General features: G+C 45.4%; 1 protein-coding gene across 15 annotated transcripts in view; it reads left to right on the top strand.

Moving 5' to 3' along the window:
- LOC308289316 (RNA-binding protein Musashi homolog 2) overlaps positions 1 to 23,094 on the top strand; it is a 421,115-nt gene that overhangs the window by 190,192 nt on the left and 207,829 nt on the right. For all 15 annotated transcript variants that reach the window (XM_080730980.1, XM_080730981.1, XM_080730990.1 and 12 more), the window contains exon 7: positions 20,283 to 20,331. In XM_080730980.1, the coding sequence (XP_080587106.1) occupies positions 20,283 to 20,331 (49 nt within the window). The remainder of the gene's footprint in view (positions 1 to 20,282; positions 20,332 to 23,094) is intronic.

Genomic DNA, 23,094 nt, shown 5'->3' with positions numbered 1-23,094 from the left:
CATGGCTGTCGCAGGCTAGCAGTGGCATAAAAAAAAAAAAGAACGATAGAAAAAAGAACCCGCAGCCCATCACACTTGAACAAGAGGAGGACGAGTTGCACGCGTTGGACGACCACCCCTAGCGGTAAATAAAGTAGTAGAGAAACAAACCGAGGTGAAAGACTCAACACAACGTGCGTGTGCTTGTTTCTGTGTTCGGCGGAACAGCGATTAGTTCACTTGTGCAGGGACTCTGGGAGGTGAAACCCGAAGGAAAACGTATTACGTTAGTTCACATTCACGAGTGCTCTTTTTGTGTGCTGTTCTGTGTGGGTATGTGTTCATTCGCGTGGGTGGGTGAGTGAGGGATTGCATTGCGTGTGTTTATGGATGCCCTTGAGCACAGCACTTAAACCTGGAGTGCCTTTGATAAACACCCCAAATACCCACCACGGCGAGTGTAAATAGGGAGCGGCTTCTCGCTGTGAGCCTCCAGACAGAAGCGTCTGTTGAGGAAAGCAGCAGCAGCAGCAGCGCGGAGCTGGCAGTCATGTACAATATAAGTCTTCACCGGCGGCCCCCACAACCTCGCGGTAGAAAGGGCTACGCGGTGTCATACTGGAGCTGAGGGGCCCCTCTCTTTAGCACCTGATGTTGGGGGGCCCCCCTTCATCTCTGACATAATGGTGAGTGACAGCTGTGACATGAGAAGGACTCCCTGGAGACCAGGCTTGTTTTTTCCTCCTGGGTCCCCCGGGGGTTGGCCGTTTAGCAGGAGAACCTCAGGTGTGACTGGTCCTCTGTGAAAGGCTCAATCTGTTGCAGTCTTAATACAGCGTGGGCCTCCACTTTGTCAGTCTTCATCAGATGTGAACTAAACTTCAGTTTAACTCTTTGTGGTGTTCTGTCAACACGGTCATTGACACTTTAGGTCACCTTTATAAGTTAACTAGAATCAGAATTCTAGACATTTACAGATTTTTGGCTGTTAATTATGTGAGTTTCTCATTTCATGACGAAACGGTGACTCGTACAGTAGATCTCGGCACATGGCAGAAATGGATTCAGGACATAAAAAGAATATAGAAACAACACATTAAGTACTTATCTTCAAAAAATGCAGCTCATTTTCTAAAGTTTTTTCTCTTTGTTTGTTTGTTTTTCAATTTCCGATCCTGACTATTGTAGGGCATTTCTGAATTGCAGATTCTGTCCCAGTATTGCAGCAAAGCCTTTTAGAAGGCCATTTGGCAAACCTTGAAATCTATCCATGCTGGAGAGACTACACCGAGGTCCCCGTTAGAATGGAGAACTATTATCGCTGGAGCCCCTCCTGATTGAAATAAAGGTTAGATAAAAAGAAAAATCACACCCGTGTGAAGTGGAGCTGTGTGTGTGTGTGTGTGTGTGTGTGTGTGTGTGTGTGTGTGTGTGTGTGTGTGTGTGTGTGTGTGTGTGTGTGTGTGTGTGTGGATCATGTGTACCGATTTTTGTGACATTTGAAGAAAATATGTAGGAAAAGGAGCAAAAAGTGTGTTTTGGAGAAAATTCAAGATGGCGGAAAATCTATCATGGCGCAAATGGGCGTGGCCTATATGGGGAGATGCGTCATGACCCAAGGAATCCAGGGAAAAAATATTTTTAATTTTCCGACCTACGGTTCAAGAGTTACAGGCCAAAACGTAAAGTGGGGTGTTATGGCGCCACCATGCGGCCAAATGACACAATTATTTTTTATTTAATCCTTGAAACCATTATGAACCTCCTCTCCAAGTCTTGAAACTCTAGCCCCTATGGTTTGCGAGAGACAAATAATTGAATGTGAGTTTTTGCGATTGCCATTATAAGTCAATGGGGAAAATTAATTCACTAATAAATTAATATCAATTAAACTATTGAACCTTTCTCTTAGCAAGTTACTAGCCCACTATTCCCGAGTAAGCCGGTCGATTTGACATATGGCGCGAGTGTGTGGTGGCAAAACTGTGGGACTAGTAGCGTGCCGAAGTCAGGCTACATACAGACACACAGACAGACACACAGACAGACCCACAAAGCTACGTATAGGGAGCCTGTGTTTCACACAGCTCCAAAAAGGAAAAAAGAAGTCACTTCCTGTACAGAGGAATACAGGGATAAGGAAAAGCATGGGGAATCCAGATATGGCTGTTCTCAAAGCCTCAGTCCATCTCTTTCCTCTCTCCGCCAAGCTCTTATCTCTTCATTTCATATTTACTGGCGTCGGCTAATAACCCCCGCTAGCGCCACCTAGCATGCAGCTTTGTGGTCGGAGATCCAACTCAGGGGCGTCACAAGGGGGGGGGGGGGGGAATGGGAGTGAGTCACTAGGGCCCAAGGTGGAGGGGCCTGGAATTATTTTATACTTTAGCTATTGAAAAATAGCAGATATACAAGCTGCGAGCTTGCAGATCTGCTATTTTTTAAAAGTCGTGAAAACATGTGCAAATCTTTGTAACTCAAATCTTGGTTCTGGGGGGTCCCTGGAACGATGAGGGTCTGTGGCCAAATACATAACATTTTGGAGGTCCTTGACATGAAAAAGTGTGCGCACCGCTGACATAGAAACATAGTTTTTTCAAAAAACCTTAGAAGGATTTGAAATATTCAAAGACTCAAAAGCTCAAGTGCCGCGCTACAAGCTTCTATTTCTGCTATTTTTCAATAGTTAAAGTACCCAGGGCCCAGAATTCGGTGGGACACCCGTGTTCACGGTCGGAGAATCCAACTGGTTTGCTGGAGAGCTGGATCCGCTCAGACAATAGCTGCTGGCTAACAGGCAGCGAGTCTCTTCCTCCCAACAAACCCCCCCTTTCCCCAATAATGTCCATTTCTGCCAGAGAGGTTGGCAAGACAATGTGTGAAATAACACTTATGGATGGATCTCTCCCTCCCTCCCTCTCTCTCTCTCTCTCTTTCTCTCTCTCTCTCTACCCCCTCTGCTCCTCCCCTCTCCCCCATCTCTCTCTTGAGACAGACCACCCATGAAATTGAGCCTTTCGATTATTGAATGTGATAAAACAACTCATAAGGAGAGAAGAGAGAGGGGGAAAAAAAGACGACAGTGAGAGAGAGTCGGAGTGAGGGAGACGGTGTGAAAGTGAGAGAGGCGGCGAGAAGTAAATGTGGCTCATCTTTCTTCTGTCAACAAGTCCATCTTACACCCACCACCACCACCACCACCACCACCAGCTTCACCACCAACGTTTCTTTTGTTTTAATTCACTCTCTCGTCTCCTCCGCTGTCTGGAATGTGGAACGGTGCGTCTCGTCATCTCTGGTGACTTCATCTCTCCCTCATCAAACCCTCCTCCTCCTCCTCCTCCTACCTTTTTGTATTCACGCTTCAGGTAATAAACCTCTTTTGTTCTGCCTTTGTGGACGCCATGAAAAGCCCTGGCATCAGTCAGTGGGAATATCAGCCCCGAGTTTGCGTCGCTCGGTAAACGCTCCCCTGGAGCCGCGGCGAAGGCTCCCCAGACAAAACGCCGCTGTCATGTTAATCCGAGCCTTAATAAGCCGGAGGGATGGTGGGGCGCGTGGCGGCGATGTGGCCCCAGAGCAGCCGCCCCTGCTTATCCAAATCTGCACAGATGACAGGTCTGAACATTGGATGAGAGGTGCGTGATGGGACAGCTTTGGTTTTCTATAGTGGCGATATAACACGGCCCCGTCTTCAAGCTGTCATTCAGCTGAAATAAAAGGCCCTAATCTGAATTAAGAACTGGGCCCTGCCAGGGCTTTGCTAGAAATCGGTAACCCGAAAAAGGGGAATTGAGTGAAAGTAAGCCTGACTTAATTCCTCCTATCTATTACCGAGCATCTGAAAGCCCAATAATGGGAACGCGAGACAAGGCTGTCACGTTTGACGGAGATGGAGATTTTGTTTATTAAATGGCAGGTATTTTCATGGGTGGCTATTTTCCACTCTGTTTTATTATTCCAGGCATTTTCATTCTGATATTCATCAAATCCCGCAATCAATCATTTGCTCAGTCATATTGCCATGACAAAACGTGATATTCGCTCCACACCCGAAGAAAGAAGCTTGATTTATACTTCTTTGTACGACTGAGTATAAGTTGGGCATAAGGGGTGTGGGGCTGACTCTTCCACCCCGCCATTAGAGGGTGTTCCCCAGTCAGGGCTCAGCATAACGGGTGGCGAGAAAGCGAAAGAGGGAGAGAAAGTGAGAGAGAGAGAGAGAGAGAGAGAGAGAGAGAGAGAGAGAGAGAGAGAGAGAGAGAGAGAGAGAGAGAGAGTGCACGGGAGGCGAGCCTTCAGCTGTGAAAAAGACAAGAGAAAATCGTATTGCTTTTTACATTACATTGAAAATGACATTGCTCTCGCCCCCAAAACAACTGGAGGAGCGGTGCTCGCACTCGCCTCGCCCAGTGGTAAGCCATCGATCCCACCGTGCCGGAGCCAAGACCAAGAATGAGATGAGGAGAAGCAGAAAAACCCTTTTCAAGCAAGAGTACCAGTGCTGTCTCGGCTGCTACAGCCACGGGTGTCGCACCAAATTCGGGGCCCTGGGTACTTTAACTATTGAAAAATAGCAGATCTACAAGCTCACAGCGCGGCACAGAGTGCCGCCCTGCAAGCTTGTAGATCTGCTATTTTTGAAAGATCGGGAAAATCTGTGCAAGTCTTTGAATGTTTCAAATCCTTCTAAGGTTTTTTGAAAAACCTATGTTTCTATGTCAGTGGTGCTCCAATTCTTTCATTTGAAGGACCCCCAAAATGATATGTATTTGGCCACGGACCCCCCATCTCAAAATATTTAGTTCCAGGCACCCCCCAGATGTAAAATCTGAGTTACAAATGTTCGCTTAAAAAAATACATATATTCCATAGATTTGCACACATTTTCACGACTTTTCAAAAATAGCAGATCTACAAGCTCACAGTGCGGCACTCGGTGCCACGCTGTGAGCTTGTAGATCGGCTATTTTTCTATATAGCTAAAGTATAACATAATTCCAGGCCCCTCCACCTTGGGCCTTAGTAACTCAGTCCAACTTTTCCCCCCACTTTGTGACGCCCCTGTCTGCTGCCACAGCACAGTGTGCAGTGTGTGCAACGTGTCGGACCATTCCGCGGCAAACCCTCGATGGCTGCTGCTCATCATCCTCAGCCACGGCCCGCTAACAGGCACCAAATGAAAAGTGACAGAATGATATTTATTTTGAAATCAAAGCGACTGAGGGCCCTTTGCCAGTGTTCCCACTCTGCCTATTTACATAGCAATTAGCTGTCTTAATGCCTGGCGTTTTCCTACTGATTAAGGCCATTACCATATATATGAGTGATTAGAGGCGTGCAATAAGGATGGCATTAGTGCGTGGAGAGTAGATAAACCTTGATCCACGTGTGGAAATCCTCCGCTCTTCACTGGGATTCCCTGTCATTCGCTGTTCCGTTCGTGTTTGCCAGTGTATCTGCGTGTGTGTGTGTGTGTGTGTGTGTGTGTGTGTGTGTGTGTGTGTGTGTGTGTGTGTGTGTGTGTGTGTGTGTGTGTGTGTGTGTGTGTGTGTGTGTGTGTGTGTGTGTGTGTGTGTGTGTGTGTGCGCGCCCTGGGGACGGCTGTAACATCCCAGACAGTTACTGTCCTCTCAAAAGCGCGTCCTTCTGCTTCCACTCACACTATTTCTCTTAAGAGGGACATTCCGCTACAGAAAGATGGCTGCCGGGCATAATATACTGTCTCGATGTGTGTTTATCGGAACGCGTGAGCGCGCGCGCGCGGGCGTGTGTGTGTGTGTGTGTGTGTGTGTGTGTGTGTGTGTGTGTGTCAGGGAGCCTCCAAAGCCCCATAAATAAAACAGGGACTTTGTAAATGGCTTGGGCCCTGGTGTTCTCTCCTTCTCTCTGCCCTGCTCCCTCCATCACGCCACACAAACATAAAGAATCCATCAGGACGAGTCAACACCACCAACACCATCATGACATCATCTCAAACCTTACGCGTACACGTGCTGCTGCTGGCTACTCATCCTCCGCGGGGACAGTGGCGTCAGTTCAGAAAAGGCTAAGGTATGGCAACATAACTGGTGTCACACCAGTCATGTTGCCATACCTTAGCAACTGGTATGATACATTTATTTTAAGAAGTACCGTAATTGCTGGACTATAAGCCGCACCTGAATATAAGCCACAGGTGTCCTTCCTGCTTCCTGCTAGAGCGCCCCTGGTGGCCGTTAGCTCATAAATCCTTGTTAAAGACCATTGTAAAACTAACTAACTGGCCGTTAGCTGTAAAAATCTCGATATAAGCCGCACCTTTGTATAAGCCGCAGGGTTCAAAACATGGAAAGAAAGCCGCGGCTTATAGTCTGGCAATTACGGTACATTTAATTTTTTCCCCCGTTTCTACGGTTTCTTGGGCTGGATATGGCAGCCTGGAATGGTTGTTCAAGTGCAGCTAAACTTGGCATGTTAGTAAACGTGCCACGATTAACAATAATGCATTGCACCTGTGCAGCTGACCTGCGGAACCTGGGAATATACCATTTTGTCAAGATGGGGAGAATACAAGTGTGGAGAATATAATTATAATACCTTGTTAAAGTGACCTTTTTGTTAAATTTAGCATTTGTAGTTATTTTACTGTAGCCTAATTTAACAACATAATAACCAGCACAGATAGACAAAGAGACATGCATGGATTTATATTTAAAATTAACTTTTATTTTCCCCCCTGGACCCAGGGTATGGCAGCTGCATACCCCTGCCATACCCAATTGACGCCCCTGCGCGGGGATGAGCACTGAGCAGGGTAGCATATTTTACTATGCAGTTTCACGCTGTGTGACGTACGGTTTGACACTTTTATGCCCCCATGATGACCACACACGTCAAAACATGCCTGAATGTTCAGACTAAACTCCATTATGTCCCCTGCAATAGTTAGGAGCAGTTTAACACGCTCCGAACCCGGCCCGAAATAGATTGAAAGTGGTTAATGTCACTGTAATTTAACCGAAGCTCAGAATGATCACATTCTGATCACAGGTTTCTCTGTCAGATTTCAGCATAGAAGACAGTTGTAGAATTCTGCACTAAATCTAAACTATCATCAGCTCCCCCACCCTAGGTGGGGTTGGCGAAAGGGCCTTTCTGTGTGGAGTTTGCATGTATACAAGCTCACAGGGAGGCACAGAGTGCCGCGCTGCAAGCTTGTAGAGCTTGTAGATGAAAAGTCGTGAAAATTTGCACAAATATTTGAATATAGCCTATGTGTTTTTTAAGCCTACATTTGTAACTCAAATTTTGCTTCTGGGGGGTCCCTGGAACTAAATATTTTGAGATGGGGGTCCGTTGCCAAATACTCAACACTGACATAGAAACTAAGGTTTTTCAAAAAACCTTAGAAGGATTTGAAATATTCAAGCTTGCTGTGCCGCACTGTGAGCTTGTAGATCTGCTATTTTTCAATAATTAAAGCACAAAATAACGCGTAATAATGTGTTCCCAGTCTAAATGGGTTAAACCCCCTCCCCCTATGAAGAACATTCATGGGGAACCCGCAGTGAATGCTTGTACCCAGGGCCCAGAATTTGGTGCGACACCCCTGCACTGTAGCAACACGATCATCTGATCTGGTTGAGAATACTGAAAGAGAGAGAGAGAGAGGGAGAGAGTTGTTTGCGCTCACCCAGGTTCAAGCCCTAACAAACAGCATTTAGAGGGCAGCCCTCTCCTGTTACAGGGGTAAGTAAGGGCCAGTGGGTTTAGGTTTCCATATTGGGTTCTGCGCTGAGGTTCAGAGAGACTATGGCTCTGAATGGGGACCGTTATCTACCCGTTGCTGGTCCGCACTCACGTTGTCGACTGCATCAATGTACAGCATGATCACATTTCGTACTGTATGAGAATTGTGTGGAATTGTGTATGCATAGAGAATCATTAAAAAAGATTTTGTGGTCGATAATATGTTTATTAATTAAGGTTGCGTGCGGTTTGCCGTATGTCAAACGAATAGATCTAGAAGAAAATGTAGGAAGAAAAGGTATTCTCTCTGAGAAGAGATTATATTTTCAAACGTACGTACACGCACGCACATGCACACGCAGACGCACACACACACACACACACACACACACACACACACACACACACACACACACACACACACACACACACACACACACACACACACACACACACACACACTGTACATGCACAGAAACACACACAGACAGACAGATCACAAAGCCTTGTTTATAATAAAACAGCAGAGATAATTAAACCTTTTTAGCGTGTAACAAGCTTATCTGGGGTCCTGTTTGTGAAGAAGCGATCTGATGGACTCATAATCTCGTCCGTTTTACATCTTTAGGCAGTCATTGAAGTGTGCACATTTGAATTCATTTACTGTGCATCCCCTACGTGTGTGTGTGTGTGTGTGTGTGTGTGTGTGTGTGTGTGTGTGTGTGTGTGTGTGTGTGTGTGTGTGTGTGTGTGTGTGTGTGTGTGTGTGTGTGTGTGTGTGTGTGTGTGTGTGTGTGGCAAAGAGATGACTAGTTGATAATACATAACAATTTCCATTCCATGTGACTATCTCACGGCTGCTTCTCTGTCCTGTCCAGGGACCTCACTGTTAAAGGAGTAGTTCACCCCCAAAATGACTTTCTTTCTATTGATTACTCACGCCATGGAGACTTGAGTTCAATAATATTTGTTTGTATTTGTCGCTTTGATTATAGTAAATTTACCCCCATTGATTCCGGATGGGGACCCAAATGCATACTTTTTTCTTTACTGGGTGAAAGAAAAGACCAATTGTCGGCCCGGGAGTAATCTGATTACATTTGGGCGGTGGTGCGTTCAGGGAGCCTCGAAAATAACACTGAAAAACCCCTGCAGAAGCTACTGAATGAATGCCCCACCCTTTAAGGCAAACCCAATTTATCTGTTTGCCTGTGTCCATTTTATGCCCATATATGGATATCTCTGTATCTGTCTGTCTTCATCTTGAGCAATACTACGCAGCCTGCTTGCTTTGCCACCCGGGGGAATGATGCCCCTCCGGTTGTTAGGCGATCTCTGTAGAGTGCAAAGTACAGGAGTGATGTCAGATTGAGTCAGCAGAAGTGATGTCAGAATGCCCATATGGAGATATCTGTCTATCTGTCCATTTTATGCCCATATATAGAGATCTCTGTATCTGTGCGTGCCGAATCATCTACGCATACACGCACGCACGCTCACAGAGATTTGTCGCATTTATTGTAAGATATCTGGCATTGGATGTGTTAATACATGGGTGAATGTAATGCACAATCTCTGTAAAGCGCTTTGGATAAAAGCGCTATATAAATGCACCATTTACCATTTATTTTACCATTTAATACAGGTTTGAAGGACCATGAAAAATAGTTTTAATTTTGTAAAACCCTCTCCTTATACCATGGACTTCAGTGTCTAGAGTATCGAGGAGCCCAAGCTGATGTCTGTGTACCCTCCTGTTCATGGAGGTGTAACATTCGTCTTTTTCACCCTGAGTTTCATGTGTTTGTTTATGGCGAGGCATTTTTCGTATGCTTTTGTTTTGGCCTTTTGTGCTTTATGTTTTCCTACAGCCCATTAAAGCACTGTAGAGATCTAAAAACACTAATAAAAGAATGAATGTGTGCAGAGAGATTTCACAGCATCTTCCAATTAACGCCGTCCATTACCCACCCTCCCTCACAGACATCTTGTGGCGGGCGTAGTAAAAGCCACCTGTGAGAGATAAACAGTAGTTGTTGTACAATTTGGTGGTTAATTTGATTATCCAATCTGGCCTCAACATCAGATCCTCAATGTGGCCTGCATGTCTACCGCTTGTTTCTAACCTTAGCTTTACTGTCACCTGTTTGTTGTCTGCTTTCCAAAACGGTTTCTCTGAAAAGGTAGAGGAAATTGGATTGCAATGATGTCCTGTCTATCCTTATATATATGAATCTAGTTTTAAACACGCTAGTTAATTGTGCACGTTTTTTTTTTTCTTCTTTTTTTTAAAGGCTCTGGAGGCTTCCTGTCTCGCCTTGTCTCACATTCAACGCACACGTCACTGTAATGAGGCCGCGTGTCATGGATTCACTTTGCGATTGCTGGAGTCTATTATTATGTTTCTGTCTCCTCTTATATTTGGCTGCGTTTATTTGACTGAAATTGTTCTGCTGCTTCTCCTTGATGCTGCCATGCCTCTACCTTGAAAAGCTCAAAGAAATAATATATAAATAATATATCGTCACTGTCGGGCCAAAACCTGTATCTAGTTTCAAATGTGTATGTTTTTCCGTGAAGTAAAGCCCTGCTTCATCAGACAAGGCCGTCGCACAAAAGTAGTGAAAACAGCAGATCTACAAGCACAGTGTAGATCGGCTGTTTTCACTTGTTTAGTTCATTTATAAAACTAGTCCTTACCCGTTCAAAGATATGAGCTCCGAAATGATGTGCAGTGTGTGGGTTATGGGGTGTGCACTGTGCACACAGTATATGAGCGATGGAAAGTAACTTTCTGGTGCTTACATGATAATATGTAGGAGCATCAATGTAAGAAATACCCGTTTTGTTTAAAGGCTACAGAGATACAACACCCCCCCCCCCCCCCCCCCCGCCCACCCCCCCCCCCACACACACACACACACACACACACACACACACACACACACACACACACACACACACACACACACACACACACACACACGCACACACACACATACGCACACGCACACGCACACGCACACACAGAGCTGGTTAAACATGTTGCCCCATGCTAGATGCAGAATAGATATGCCTCATGCTAGAGATAGTAGATACCCATAAAAATGCTAATATACAGCATATGATTTGTGAAAGTGACAAACGGGCTTCACAGTTATGTCAGGTGTGTTCATATGCTTATGGTGATGCAATTTCAGATCAATAGCTCCAGCCACTGAGGAGAAACGCTGTGACAGACAGACACTCAGACAGACAGACACTCACTCAGACAGACATTCGCAAAATTATAGTATAGATGATAAATACAAAACGAACGGTTTTGGACATACAAGGTTTCCACCCAATGATATAATAGATAGTATTAGTAAGGTATGTTTGTTTCCTAACACAGTGCCACCTGTGTTGCAGCAGTGCTTCGCGTTGGTAAAGCATTGTAGTAGGTTTGGCTGTGACAAGCTCCTCCTCCCTCCCCTGAGCACCCCCCCCCCCCCCCCCCCCCCCAACACTGTGTTGTTTTGATGCGTCAGACATTAATTGCATTGTTTTCCACAGAGGGCCATGCGCGCTGCAGCCCAGCGCTCCATGCTTAATCACCAGTGATAAAAATGAATGGAGCATGGCCTGGGAGCTGTCTGTCTTCCTGTCCTGTCTCTCTGCTCCTCTCTCTCTCTCTCTCTCCTGTCTTTATTCAGGGTTTGCGTGCTCATTTGCTTCTTTTTCCTATTCAAATTCTCTCTCTCTCTCTCACTCTCGTTCTCGTTTTCGTTCTCTCTCCGTCTCTCCTTTTGTCTCTGCGTACCATAAGCTCTGTGTGCGTACATTAGCGGCGTGAAATGGGGTATTATTAGTCGAGATTTCCCAGCCTGCATCGTGTCCTTGGGTTCCATCAGTGTGCTTTGGGGTTGCTGAACAGCTGCTCTCTCTGAGAGAGAGAGAGAGAGAGAGAGAGAGAGAGAGAGAGAGAGAGAGAGAGGGGAGAGAACGAGAGAGAGGGGGGGGGCAGGAAGCAGGGGCGTCACTTGGGTATGGCAGGGGTATGCAGCTGCCATACCGTGGGTCCAGGGGGGGGGAAAATGAAAGTTACTTTTAAATATAAATCCATGAATGTCTCTTTGTCTATCTCTGCTGGTTATTATGTTGTTAAATTACAGTAAAATAGCTACAAATGAAAAAATTTACAAAATGGTCACTTTAACAAAGTATTATAGGCCTAATTATATTCTCCACACTTGTATTCTCCCCATCTTGTCAAAATGGTATATTCCCAGGTTCCGCAGGTCAGCTGCACAGGTGCAATGCATTAATTGTGGCACGTTTACTAACATGCTAACTTTAGCTGCACTTGAACAACCGTTCCAGGCTGCCATATCCAGCCCAAGAAACCGTAGAAACCTGTGTAAAATACAAAACCTTTTTTTACAGACATTGTGAAAATAGCCGATCTACATGCTCACAACGCCTCGCAGCGCGAGGCGTTGTGAGCATGTAGATCTGCTATTTTCACAATAGAACCGTGTTATACAAAATGTAATGCCTCTTTTCCATGAGGACTCCCATCTTTGCCATACCCTAGCTTTTGCTGAACTGACGCCACTGGCAGGAAGACAAAGAGAGAGAGAGAGAGGACAGAGTTGGAGGATAGATTGAGGACATGGAGGCCATGGTGAGAACTTGCTGACACGGCCAGTCCTTTCCAATTTGGTTATGCAAATGTACCCCTCTGCTAACCAGCGGAGGAAGGAAATGAAGGCTGTCTGAACCTGTGTGTGTGTTTGTGTTCGTCTGCTTGTTTACCTTTTTGTGCTGGTGTGTGTTCGCAGGTGTGTGTGTGTTTGTATGTCTTTCTGCCCATTTCCCTGTTTGAGCTCGCATCTGTTTGTGTGCCTCGGTCTGTGTCTATTTGTCCGTATGTGTTTGACTGTACTTGTTTACCTGTGTGTGTGTGTGTGTGCGTGTGTGTGTGTGTGTGTGTGTGTGTGTGTGTGTGTGTGTGTGTGTGTGTGTGTGTGCATGCGCGCGTGTGCGTGTGTGTGTGTATTTGTAGCGACCAAAGGCAGCAGTAAAGTATGAAAACCGACATAACTTGTCCTTCTGTAACACCTCAATGTCCTTCCTTCTGTAACGCCTCAGTTTGTTGACATTGTGACATCACGTGACATCACCTCATCAATGATCAAACCCTGGATATCCATACATGGAGATGACTGGATCATCACCTAGATCTCCATATATGGAGCTGACCTCTACATCTGATTCCCAGATAATACCCTGTTAGGGCAACCACACTAATAGAATATCCCTTTTATGCGGGCGTTGTGAGCATGTAGATCTGCTATTTTCACAATATTTATCTGCGGAACCGAGTCACATTAAATGTAATACCTACAATTCCAAGTGCTTGTCAGGGTGGGGGTCCCCAGTTCAAATATGTTTATTTTGGGTGTCACGGCCTAAAAAGGTTTGAGAACCCCTGGTATAGACTAGAGCATTAACATATTCATCCACAACTCATTCTTATGACTTCCTATCTTGTCAAGCTTTATAAACTACATATTTTTTAAAGAGAAAATAAAAATAAACAAATATTCTACTTCGGTGAACAACGTCGAATAGTGACTTTGATATTCGAATAGTCAAATATTTGGTGAATACCCTAGTATGTACTGTAAGTACAACTTAAGTTGGATAGGGTGAGAGAGAGAGAGAGAGAGAGATAGAGAGAGAGAGAGAGAGAGAGAGAGAGAGAGAGAGAGAGAGAGAGAGGAGCATGTGGATGAGAAATAAGTGTGTCAGTCTAATATATATTCCGTGGTGTGTTGGGCCAGCGCTGTGTGACGCCGCGCCTCCATCAATCCTGTCATACAAACTGATGCTGCCTGTCATAAGCAGAATGAAGCATTCACCACACTCTTATGGATATCTCTCCCATCCGCCATGTCTTCTATCAAGGCTGCTCAACACACGTGTGGCGGCCTGTGTTTCAATCTCCACACAGTGTTGGGGATTGCGTTGGCTTTTTTCTTCTTTTTTTTTTGTCGTCGTGTGGTTTTCTAATATCTCGTTGGGTAGGATGCAGTGTTGTAAAGTAACATTTAAAGTACATTTACTTAAGTACAGTACAATTTTGAGGTATTGGTACTTTACTTGAGTATTTCCAATTTCCAATACTTTTACTTCTACTCCGCTACATCTCGAATACAAATATTGTACGTTTACTCCACTGCATTTATTTGAACACTTCAGTTACTACCGTAGTTACTTTGTAGATTTTGATTATTATTACAAAACATACATTAACCACTTCAGCCATATATACATTTTGGCCCGTTGAAAATAGCCGATCTACAAGCTCACAATGCGTCGTGATACGACGCATTGTATGTGCTATTTTCAAAAGATTTTCATACATTTGAAAACTTGTGAAATGGGACATTCTGCATAATGAGTACTTTCTACTTTTGTACTTTAGGTACATTTTGATATACCAACACAACAATGAAGTAAATTTTGAATTCCAGACTTTTACTACTACATCACAGTACTGATACTACTTTTTGGAAGCAGTAATGGTCTGGTCTTCATCCCCTCCCTGGCCTTTGCACCGGTTCTGAATGCACCATAACGTTGTCTATCTGTCTCCGCATCACTCATGCTTAGATATGATGCCCGGTGAAATGTCAACGAGTAGCTCGTTAAAACGAGAGGGATGATTGAGCTGTGCTTGAGGACAGTAATGAAGACGGAGTGATGTGATTGGGGGGGGGGGCATGCAAAGCAGGTCCAGAGTCAGCCACAAGCCCACCATGTTGTGATTATTTATGTGGTGCGTGTGTTGCAAACTGTTTGGGCCACCAGGGTCCCCCGTGATTTTGTTTTTACAAGGGCACGTAAACAGGCGCACACACACACACGCACGCACACACACACACGCACGCACGCACGCACGCACGCACGCACGCACGCACGCACGCACGCACGCACGCACGCACGCACACACACACACACACACACACACACACACACATACACACGCACACTTGAACTTGCCAAAAACAACACTGATGCACCCTCCCCTGCTGTTGCTGCCGTCTTAGTCATCTCCACTCCTGGACAACATCAGCGATTCACGGTTTTGGGAGAAAATGGATAAGGGCCAATATTCTCCAGGGCAGATGGGGGAATAAACAGCACTAGTCCAGACTGAACATTTCCTGTGTACAATCTGTAGATGGTCCTCCCAGATTGTTTTAATCCCAGGGTTGGACCGAAACAACCGCACAGTCTGCTCTTAGCTCCAGTTCTAAGCTAATTTATCTGACTTTATCTGTCTCTGTGTTCTCTCCACTGTGTAAACAAGTGGCATTATTTATTTTTCAGGTTTTGTTTCCTAGTGCTTGTTTGTAGGTTTAGTCCTGTATCTGTTTTGGATTTACGCTGAAAGCAAGAACATCAAGAATTACTTGAAACTCAATGTATTAATCTTGTTAAATGTTTGTAGGTTTCTTAAGATGTCAATGTTTTCATTTTACCAGGATATGAAACGAGTCCTAGAAATGTTTCTCTTGAAACGAGTACTCTCCCATGATGATTATTATATTTTAATTCTTCTGTAGTTCTTTTAATTTAGTCTGCTTTTGTGTTTTATGCCTGTAGAAATGTGTTTTTAATTGCTGCTGCCTGTCTTGTCCAGGTCTCCCTTGAAAAAGATATCCTTTATCTCAATGGCATTCTCCTGGTTAAAAGAATGGTTATAAAGAAAAACCCTTCTCCTCTCTGCCAGCTACAATACTTCCATAAAGCCTAATTTACTGTACACTAGTCTGTAGCATGACAGTGTAGCTTTCCAGAATAATCTGTTATTTTTCGGCAAGCAACACCATCGAGCGATGGAGTATGAATAATTCAATGCAATTGTTCCTCCCTGTTCCCCCTGTAGTCCAAAGGATTCTCTTCTTTTATTTAGCCAGGTGGAGTATATGTTTCAGTCTTATTAAAACCAAAAGACACTCTGTGATTCTCAATTCTGTTCTGGTGTTGGATAGAAGTGGTGTTGACAGGGCTGTGAGGTCTGGACCAGTGAGACAGGGAGACTGGCAGAGCAACAAGTTAGCAACACATGCACGCACGTGCACGCATGCACGCACGCACACACGCACACACACACAGCCAGGGATTGCCAAGCATAATGTAGTTTCACTGGCTTTACTAGACTACAAGTATATGCCTGGGTGGGTGCGTTCACATGCACGTTTGTGTGTGTGTGTATTGGTGACTTTCATGAAATAAAAATTATTGAATGGCAAACAATCCTTCTACTTCAAGTTTCAGGAATTGCATTAATGCAACCTTTTTGGATCTTCAAACAGAACACGTATTTCATTTGCTTTGGCACTGTGACTATAACAAGAAATAATGTTTTGATCGATCGATCGATTGATGATTGATTGATTGATTGATTGATTGATTGATTGATTGTGATTGGTGGTACAGATTTATTCAAAAGAATTGCTAAAAGGATAACCCAGATAAGACCTCAGGGGTGAAATCTCTTCTTTCTTAGATAGAAAAGCTCTTGAAACTCTTGGACATTTTTCTTTTTTTCCAACAATACAGGTTATTTAGTTTGGTGTCAAATTGTCTAAACTGCTCAACACCATGAGGTCGATACATGACGGCTGTGAGATACGACCGTCATGCTTGCATGGCTACTATAATATGAGTTAGTTTGCTGGACAATCCTGTCTGATCTCTCCATAATCCACTGCCCTCTGTGCACTGGTCTAACATGTATACTGTTTATTATGGTTACAGTTTGCTGTGGTGAATGGAGGGAATCCATGCTCCTGCTTTTGATATCTTCACCTTTATTTTTATCACCAGTGGGAACTTGTTTTAACCCTGCTTCTGGTCAGTTAATTAAATACATGCGTATTCTTTTGGAAAATATGATATGTTTTTTAATTTAATAAAACATGTACTGTATGGCAAGTTAATCACATGAAACCTAGCCTTTTGGACAAATTGAACTACATTTGCCAAAATATTTCAGTTTCATCATGTCTCTTCAGGGTAGCAGTGATATACAGAAAGATAAAATCAATAATAAATACATTCATGCATTCAATTAGACAAGTAAAATCACCTCTACCACATGGCTACTGTAAAAGGAAGCTGTTAAAACTCAACTCATTGATAGGTCATTGATATTCAGCCAGCTCTTTATGGAGGACTTGGAGTTAACAATGCAAAGCAACTAGCCAACTTAACTCGATGGCAGCTCTGATTCCACTGAAGCCGCGAACAGACACTTCTTGACTTCTTGATCTGTATGCAGGGGCGTCACACCAAATTCTGGGCCCCGGGTACAAGGATTCACTGTGGGCCCCCCATGAATGTTAACTATTGAAAAATAGCAGATATACAAGCTCACAGCGCGGCACCGAGTGCCGCGCTGCGAGCTTGTAGATCTGCTATTTTTGAAAAAAAAAACTGTTGCAGGAAACCTATGTTTCCATGTCAGTGGTGCTCAAACTTTTTCATGTGAAGGACCCCCAAAATGATATGTATTTGGCCACGGACCCCCATCTCAAAATATTTAGTTCCAGGGACCCCCCAGAAACAAAATTTGAGTTACAAATGTTCGCTTAAGAAATACATATATTCAAAGATTTTCACAAATGTTCACGACTTTTCAAAAATAGCAGATCTACAAGCTCGCAGCGCGGCACTCGGTGCTGCGCTGTGAGCTTGTATATCTGCTATTTTTCAATAGCTAAAATTACTAGGCCCCCTCCACCTTGGGACCTGGTAACTCAGTCCCACTTTCCACCCCCTTGTGACGCCCCTGTCTGTATGATCTGAAATCAGTTTTACATCCAGGCTTCGGCAATCCACAGGATATGCCAGTAATGAAATAGTCATTATCAGTGCATTAGACAACCTGGCAGTCCAATATGCTGTACGAGATCCATCCAAGCTGTGCTCCTACACATGCACACATGCACACATACGCACCGTAGACATTTGTAAAATTGAAGCACTTCTATTTTTCTCTAATAGCATTTAATGTCCGAGTGACCTCACAACCCCGGGTCCTTCACTGGAAGCTTTTAGTCGTCCAGAGAGATGCCCAAGCCAGCGGTGCTGGGTCATGCACAGAAAGTTAATTAGTTTCCCTGCCCATCTGGATGCATTAGGGGTTGTCTGTCACATCACAGACGGTGCAATTGGCCGATAAAGAGGGAGCTTTGAATCGATCAGAACAGGCCAGACACTTTAGGGGCCAGGGGAATGACCTTGGGCGACCTTTGCCTGACCATCCCACAATCAACATAGCCAAATCATAACACACATTACACTGTATAATCCAGTGTTATCTTAGCAGGTCAATTTCTATGCTTTCCTAATGGAAGAACACACTGGATTTTTACTCGTGCCAACGCTCGCACACACGCACTGACGCACACATGCACACACACGCACACTCACACACACATGCGCGCACACACACAGTTTGATTGATGGATACATGGATGGGAGCTAGGAGGGATGATAGTTGAGCTGCCTCTCTCCAGTACCAGTTCCGTTCCAATACATGGCATGTCATAAATATCACACTCAAATTTCATCTGACATCTGATAAATAGCTGAATGCTTGCATTAAATACCTTCCCAGCTGATCACTGTGCAGTTTGCCTAGTTTGATGAATTAGGCTTTTACTCTGCACACAGGCCTCACTCGTAGACGCATGCGCGCGCGGCGCGCACGCACACACACACACACACACACACACACACACACACACCACACACACACACACACACACACACACACACACACACACACACACACACACACACGTCAGACGGTCTGGGTGATATTGTACAACTCTTCCAGACAGTTTGGGACTTAAAAAGGGACAGATTAACCCTGTTACTATAGCGACAGTAACCAGGGAGAGGACAGCCCAGGTGGTCTCTCTGTCTCTCTCCTCTGTCTCTCTGCTTGTCCCCCCCCCCCTCCCCCCCGTCACAATGCCTTTTCTCCCTGTATTTTACCTCTGCTATGAATTAGTAAGCATTCGCACGCACGCACGCACGTACACACACACACACACACACACACACACACACACACACACACACACACACGCACGCACACACACACACACACACACACACACACTGACTTGCTGTGAGCCTGTAGAGCTTGTGTGCGTGTAAATGGAGCCTCATTGTGTGTGATTGGGGCTGATGAATATGATTATAGCTCACAACAACACAGACAGACACTGCTGATTTACTTTATCTACCGAGGAGATGAGACTTTTACATTTGACTTGGTTTGTGTGTGTGTGAGAATGGCTCTTGTCTCTTGCACAGTGTGTGTGTGTGTGTGTGTGTGTGTGTGTGTGTGTGTGTGTGGTGTGTGTGTGTGTGTGTGTGTGTGTGTGTGTGTGTGTGTGTGTGTGTGTGTGTGTGTGTGTGTGTGTGTGTGTGTGCGTGCGCACGCACCTGGCTGTGGTTGTGTGTGTGCGTGCGTGCGTGTGTCCGTGATGGAGCGTCTTCGTCATTGCATATATTGATTTGGCTGTTTGGATTAGTTCATGTGAGGGGTGTGTGTGTGTGTGTGTGTGTGTGTGTTTGTCTGTGAATATAAATTAAACAGACCTTATCTAATCTCATCCGCGCTTTAGCTCGGTCTTCATTTTAGCTGGGTTTTAGCACACGGTGTACGTGCGTTCACGCCGGTGTGTGGCAGTGAGTAAAGATGTGTATGCCTGCGTGTGAGTGGTTGTACGCTGTTTGTGTGTGTGTGTGTGTGTGTGTGTGTGCATGTTCGTGTTTGTGCGTGTTATGGATGGGACGATAAGCGATATTATCATTTATTGTGATAAAAAATACTCACGATAATCGTATCTTGGAGATTTAATATATCATGATATCGTCCTCCGTCATGCACTGGGATCAGTTCACCTTTTATTTGCCGAGCTGCATATCCGGTACCACATAAACCCTCTATAATTGGTAAAGGGTACTTAATATAATATACGTACTTGATACGTTTCACTCTCTATCAAATGTCTTTGCCAAGAAATAGCCGATCTACAAGCTCGAGCTTGTAGACCTGCTATTTTTTGGCAAATGTTCCGCTCCAGGATAATGGATTTTGGTTATCGTGATAATATCGTAAATCGCGATTTCTTTTGTCACAATAATCGTGATATGACATTGTCATATCGTCCCATCCCTAGTGCGTGCGTGTGCATGTGTTTGTGCGTGCGTGCGTGTGCGTGCGTGCGTGCGTGTGTGTGTGTCCTTCTTATCCTTGTGTCTGCCAGTTGCATACAGCCTTGGTTCACTCAGAGCCCTCGTCATCATTACTCACCACACAGGACCAGGGACATACACAACACTCCACACTGTGGGGGTGTAGATTTGCACACATCTCTCCGGGTTTCTGTAACTAAGTGTGTGTGTGTCTGCACTCCCTCCCTCTTTGTGTGTACAACAGCAGCAGCGTCTCGCTGTCCCGTGTACTAATGGATGTCCTCGTTTTTGTCTTGCAGGTAGAGGACGCCATGTTGATGTTTGACAAAACCACCAACCGACACAGAGGTAGGCTGCACTGCTGTGTGAGAGAGTGTGGCCGTTACTGACGCTACATTCACGTCTTCTCCGCGTTGTGTGTGTTTGTCCAGAATATGTCTGGTGCCAGCGTGAAAGAGGAAGAGTGTGTAAGGCTGCTGTTGTTTGCGTGTGTGTGTGCGTGTGTGTGTGTGTGTGTGTGTGTGCGTGTGTGTGTGTTGTGTGTGTGTGTGTGCGTGCGTGCGTCTTCTCGTGTTTGAATACACTCAGATTATCCAACGTTTCTTTGGATGGAGAATCGATAGCCACCATGCTTTAAGCTCACGCTGGTGCATTATTTGCAGTACATGAAAGCTCAAACCCCCGGCATCCATATCTTCCAGTTCAATAAACACACACACACACACACACACACACACACACACACACACACACACCACACACACACACAAACGTTGGCAACAACAAGGTTCGACCACAACAATAAGTGGATTTCCTAAAGGATTCCTGCTTCCCTCAAGGTCAATTCCAATGTTGCTGGCTACAGATAGCTTTCACTCTAGCTAGCGATCCATACTAAATCTGTTCCCTATCATGGCCATTCTCCACACTATGCACGCACGCACACACGCACGCACACACACACACACACACACACACACACACACACACACACACACACACACACACACACACACACACACACACACACACGTGCACACACTTTCTTCCTGAGCTGTCCTCCTCAGACACGCCTTGTATGACAGCTCAGCCCCGCCAGCTAAACTGAGCCACATACAGCAACATTTATTCTCCCTATCAATTTAATTAGCCAGCCGTTCTCCCGTTGGCCATTTTGCCCTCCTCAGATAAAAAGTTGATAAGAATCTGCACTGGCGTGTTGGTGGAGAGATTGGACGATGGGAGGAGGACGATGATGGAGGGAGAGAATGAGAGGGAGAGGCGGCTGGGAGGGGGAGGGGGGGGGGGGGGGGGGGGGGCTGCGAAAGTGAGAGAAGGAGGGAAAGAGAAAAGGGCACGCGTATATAGCGCCACAGATAGATGGATAGACAGAGTGAGGGAGGGAGAGAGAGCTGGGCTGTGTGGTCCGATAAGGCCTCAGATAGCTGATGTGGCAGAGCGGCGGCGCAGGAGGCCGGGCTCTTATCGCTCGGCCTTATCTCTCTGTCTCTCTCACTCGCTTTCTCTCTCTCTCAGCCCTCCCTGGCTTCAGCGGCAGAGCCCCCCCCCCCTGCCCCCCCCCCCCAAAAAAAAGGGAAAAAAAGCAGAGGACTTTACAAAGACGCCACAGTCGCCCCCGCCGCTGACAGAAGCAGCCCACAGCCGGGGTGGAGGGTTTGAGTTTGTAGAGGAGGGAGGGAAGGGAGGGAGGGAGGGAGAGAGAGAGAGAGAGAGAGAGAGAGAGAGAGAGAGAGAGAGAGAGAGAGAGAGAGAGAGAGAGAGAGAGAGAGAGAGAGAGAGAGAGGTCCAGGTGTTATTTATAGTGTTGGACGATATTGGGGAAAGATGCGTTGGGGAGGTCAGAGAACACGTAACAGAGAGGAGAGGTCTGTGTGTGTGTGTGTATAGCATTAACACACTGAACCAGCACTGACGTGGAGACACAGTGGCGGGACATGGAGACAGGCAGAGAAAAAGATAGTATTTATCTCCATGGCATTCTCCTGCACAGACCTGGACACACAGAGGGACATGGGAGACCTGGAGACACATACTGACGTTGAAAGAGTCAGAGACACGCATACGGCATATACTTTAGTTCAGTGGTTCTCAAACTTTCAAAATGTCACCCTCTCCCCTTAACTTTGACAGTGTACAAATGGAACCAAACATTTGGTTCCATTTGTACACTGTCAGAGTTACAGACTTGTATAGGTAAATTTAGACCCCCCCAAAGGAACACACAGTATCCCTGGAATCCACTTTGAGAACCACTATTTCATACGGACAGACAGAGAGCCAGGTGGACAAGCCCTTTACTTTCTCTGTGCCTGAATGTCAGTGAAATAAAGAATCCGTCTTTAATGCGGAGGATGCAATTCATGTAATAGTTGCTCTTTCTCCTCTGTTTCTATTGTTCTGGAGTGTTTGTGTTCATGTACTGCAGTCATGCTGCTATCTTTCCCTTTTCTTTGTAGGGAGGTTTATACATTATGTATTCCGCCTCAGCTCATAGGGAACTCCATTTCCCATGGATCTTTGTGGCAGTTGGCATTCAGCTGACCCCCTTGGCCATTTTTTATTTTCTTTGTCAACTATAACGTCCGTCTTCCAAGGGATGAGAGAAGAAAAGAGCAGAGGAGAATGAAAAGGGGAATAAAAAGGGCGATGGGGCACTGAAAAGCAAGGGAAAATATAAGTGACTGAGAATGAGAGAAGTGAGCGGGAGGCTCGGGGTCGACCCCGGGTTAAACGTGTTTTCGCTCGTTGCTACTAGCATCGCTTTAGCACGCGGGGAAACTGGCCATTACTCTCCACGGGCCATCCGATTGCAGCGCCGGTCACTGGGGTCACGCAGACCCTTTTCACTGCCATTAACTCTCAAATACCAGGAACGCGCCTGAGTCGCGTTAGATTTTAACCACTTTAACCATGATTTTATGCTTTAACTATTGAAAAATAGCAGATATACAAGCTCACAGCGCGGCACCGAGTGCCGCGCTGCGAGCTTGTAGATCTGCTATTTTTGAAAAATCGTGAAAATGTGTGCAAGTCTTTGAACATCTTTGACCCGAGCTTTGACCCGACTTCTAAATCCCTCTTCTAAATCAT

The sequence above is a fragment of the Nannobrachium achirus genome, assembly GCF_963921795.1.
Source record: "Nannobrachium achirus genome assembly, chromosome: 8".
NCBI lineage: Eukaryota > Metazoa > Chordata > Actinopteri > Myctophiformes > Myctophidae > Nannobrachium > Nannobrachium achirus.
The sequence above is the reverse complement of the archived record's forward strand: the minus strand, read 5'-3'. Positions and strand labels throughout refer to the sequence as shown.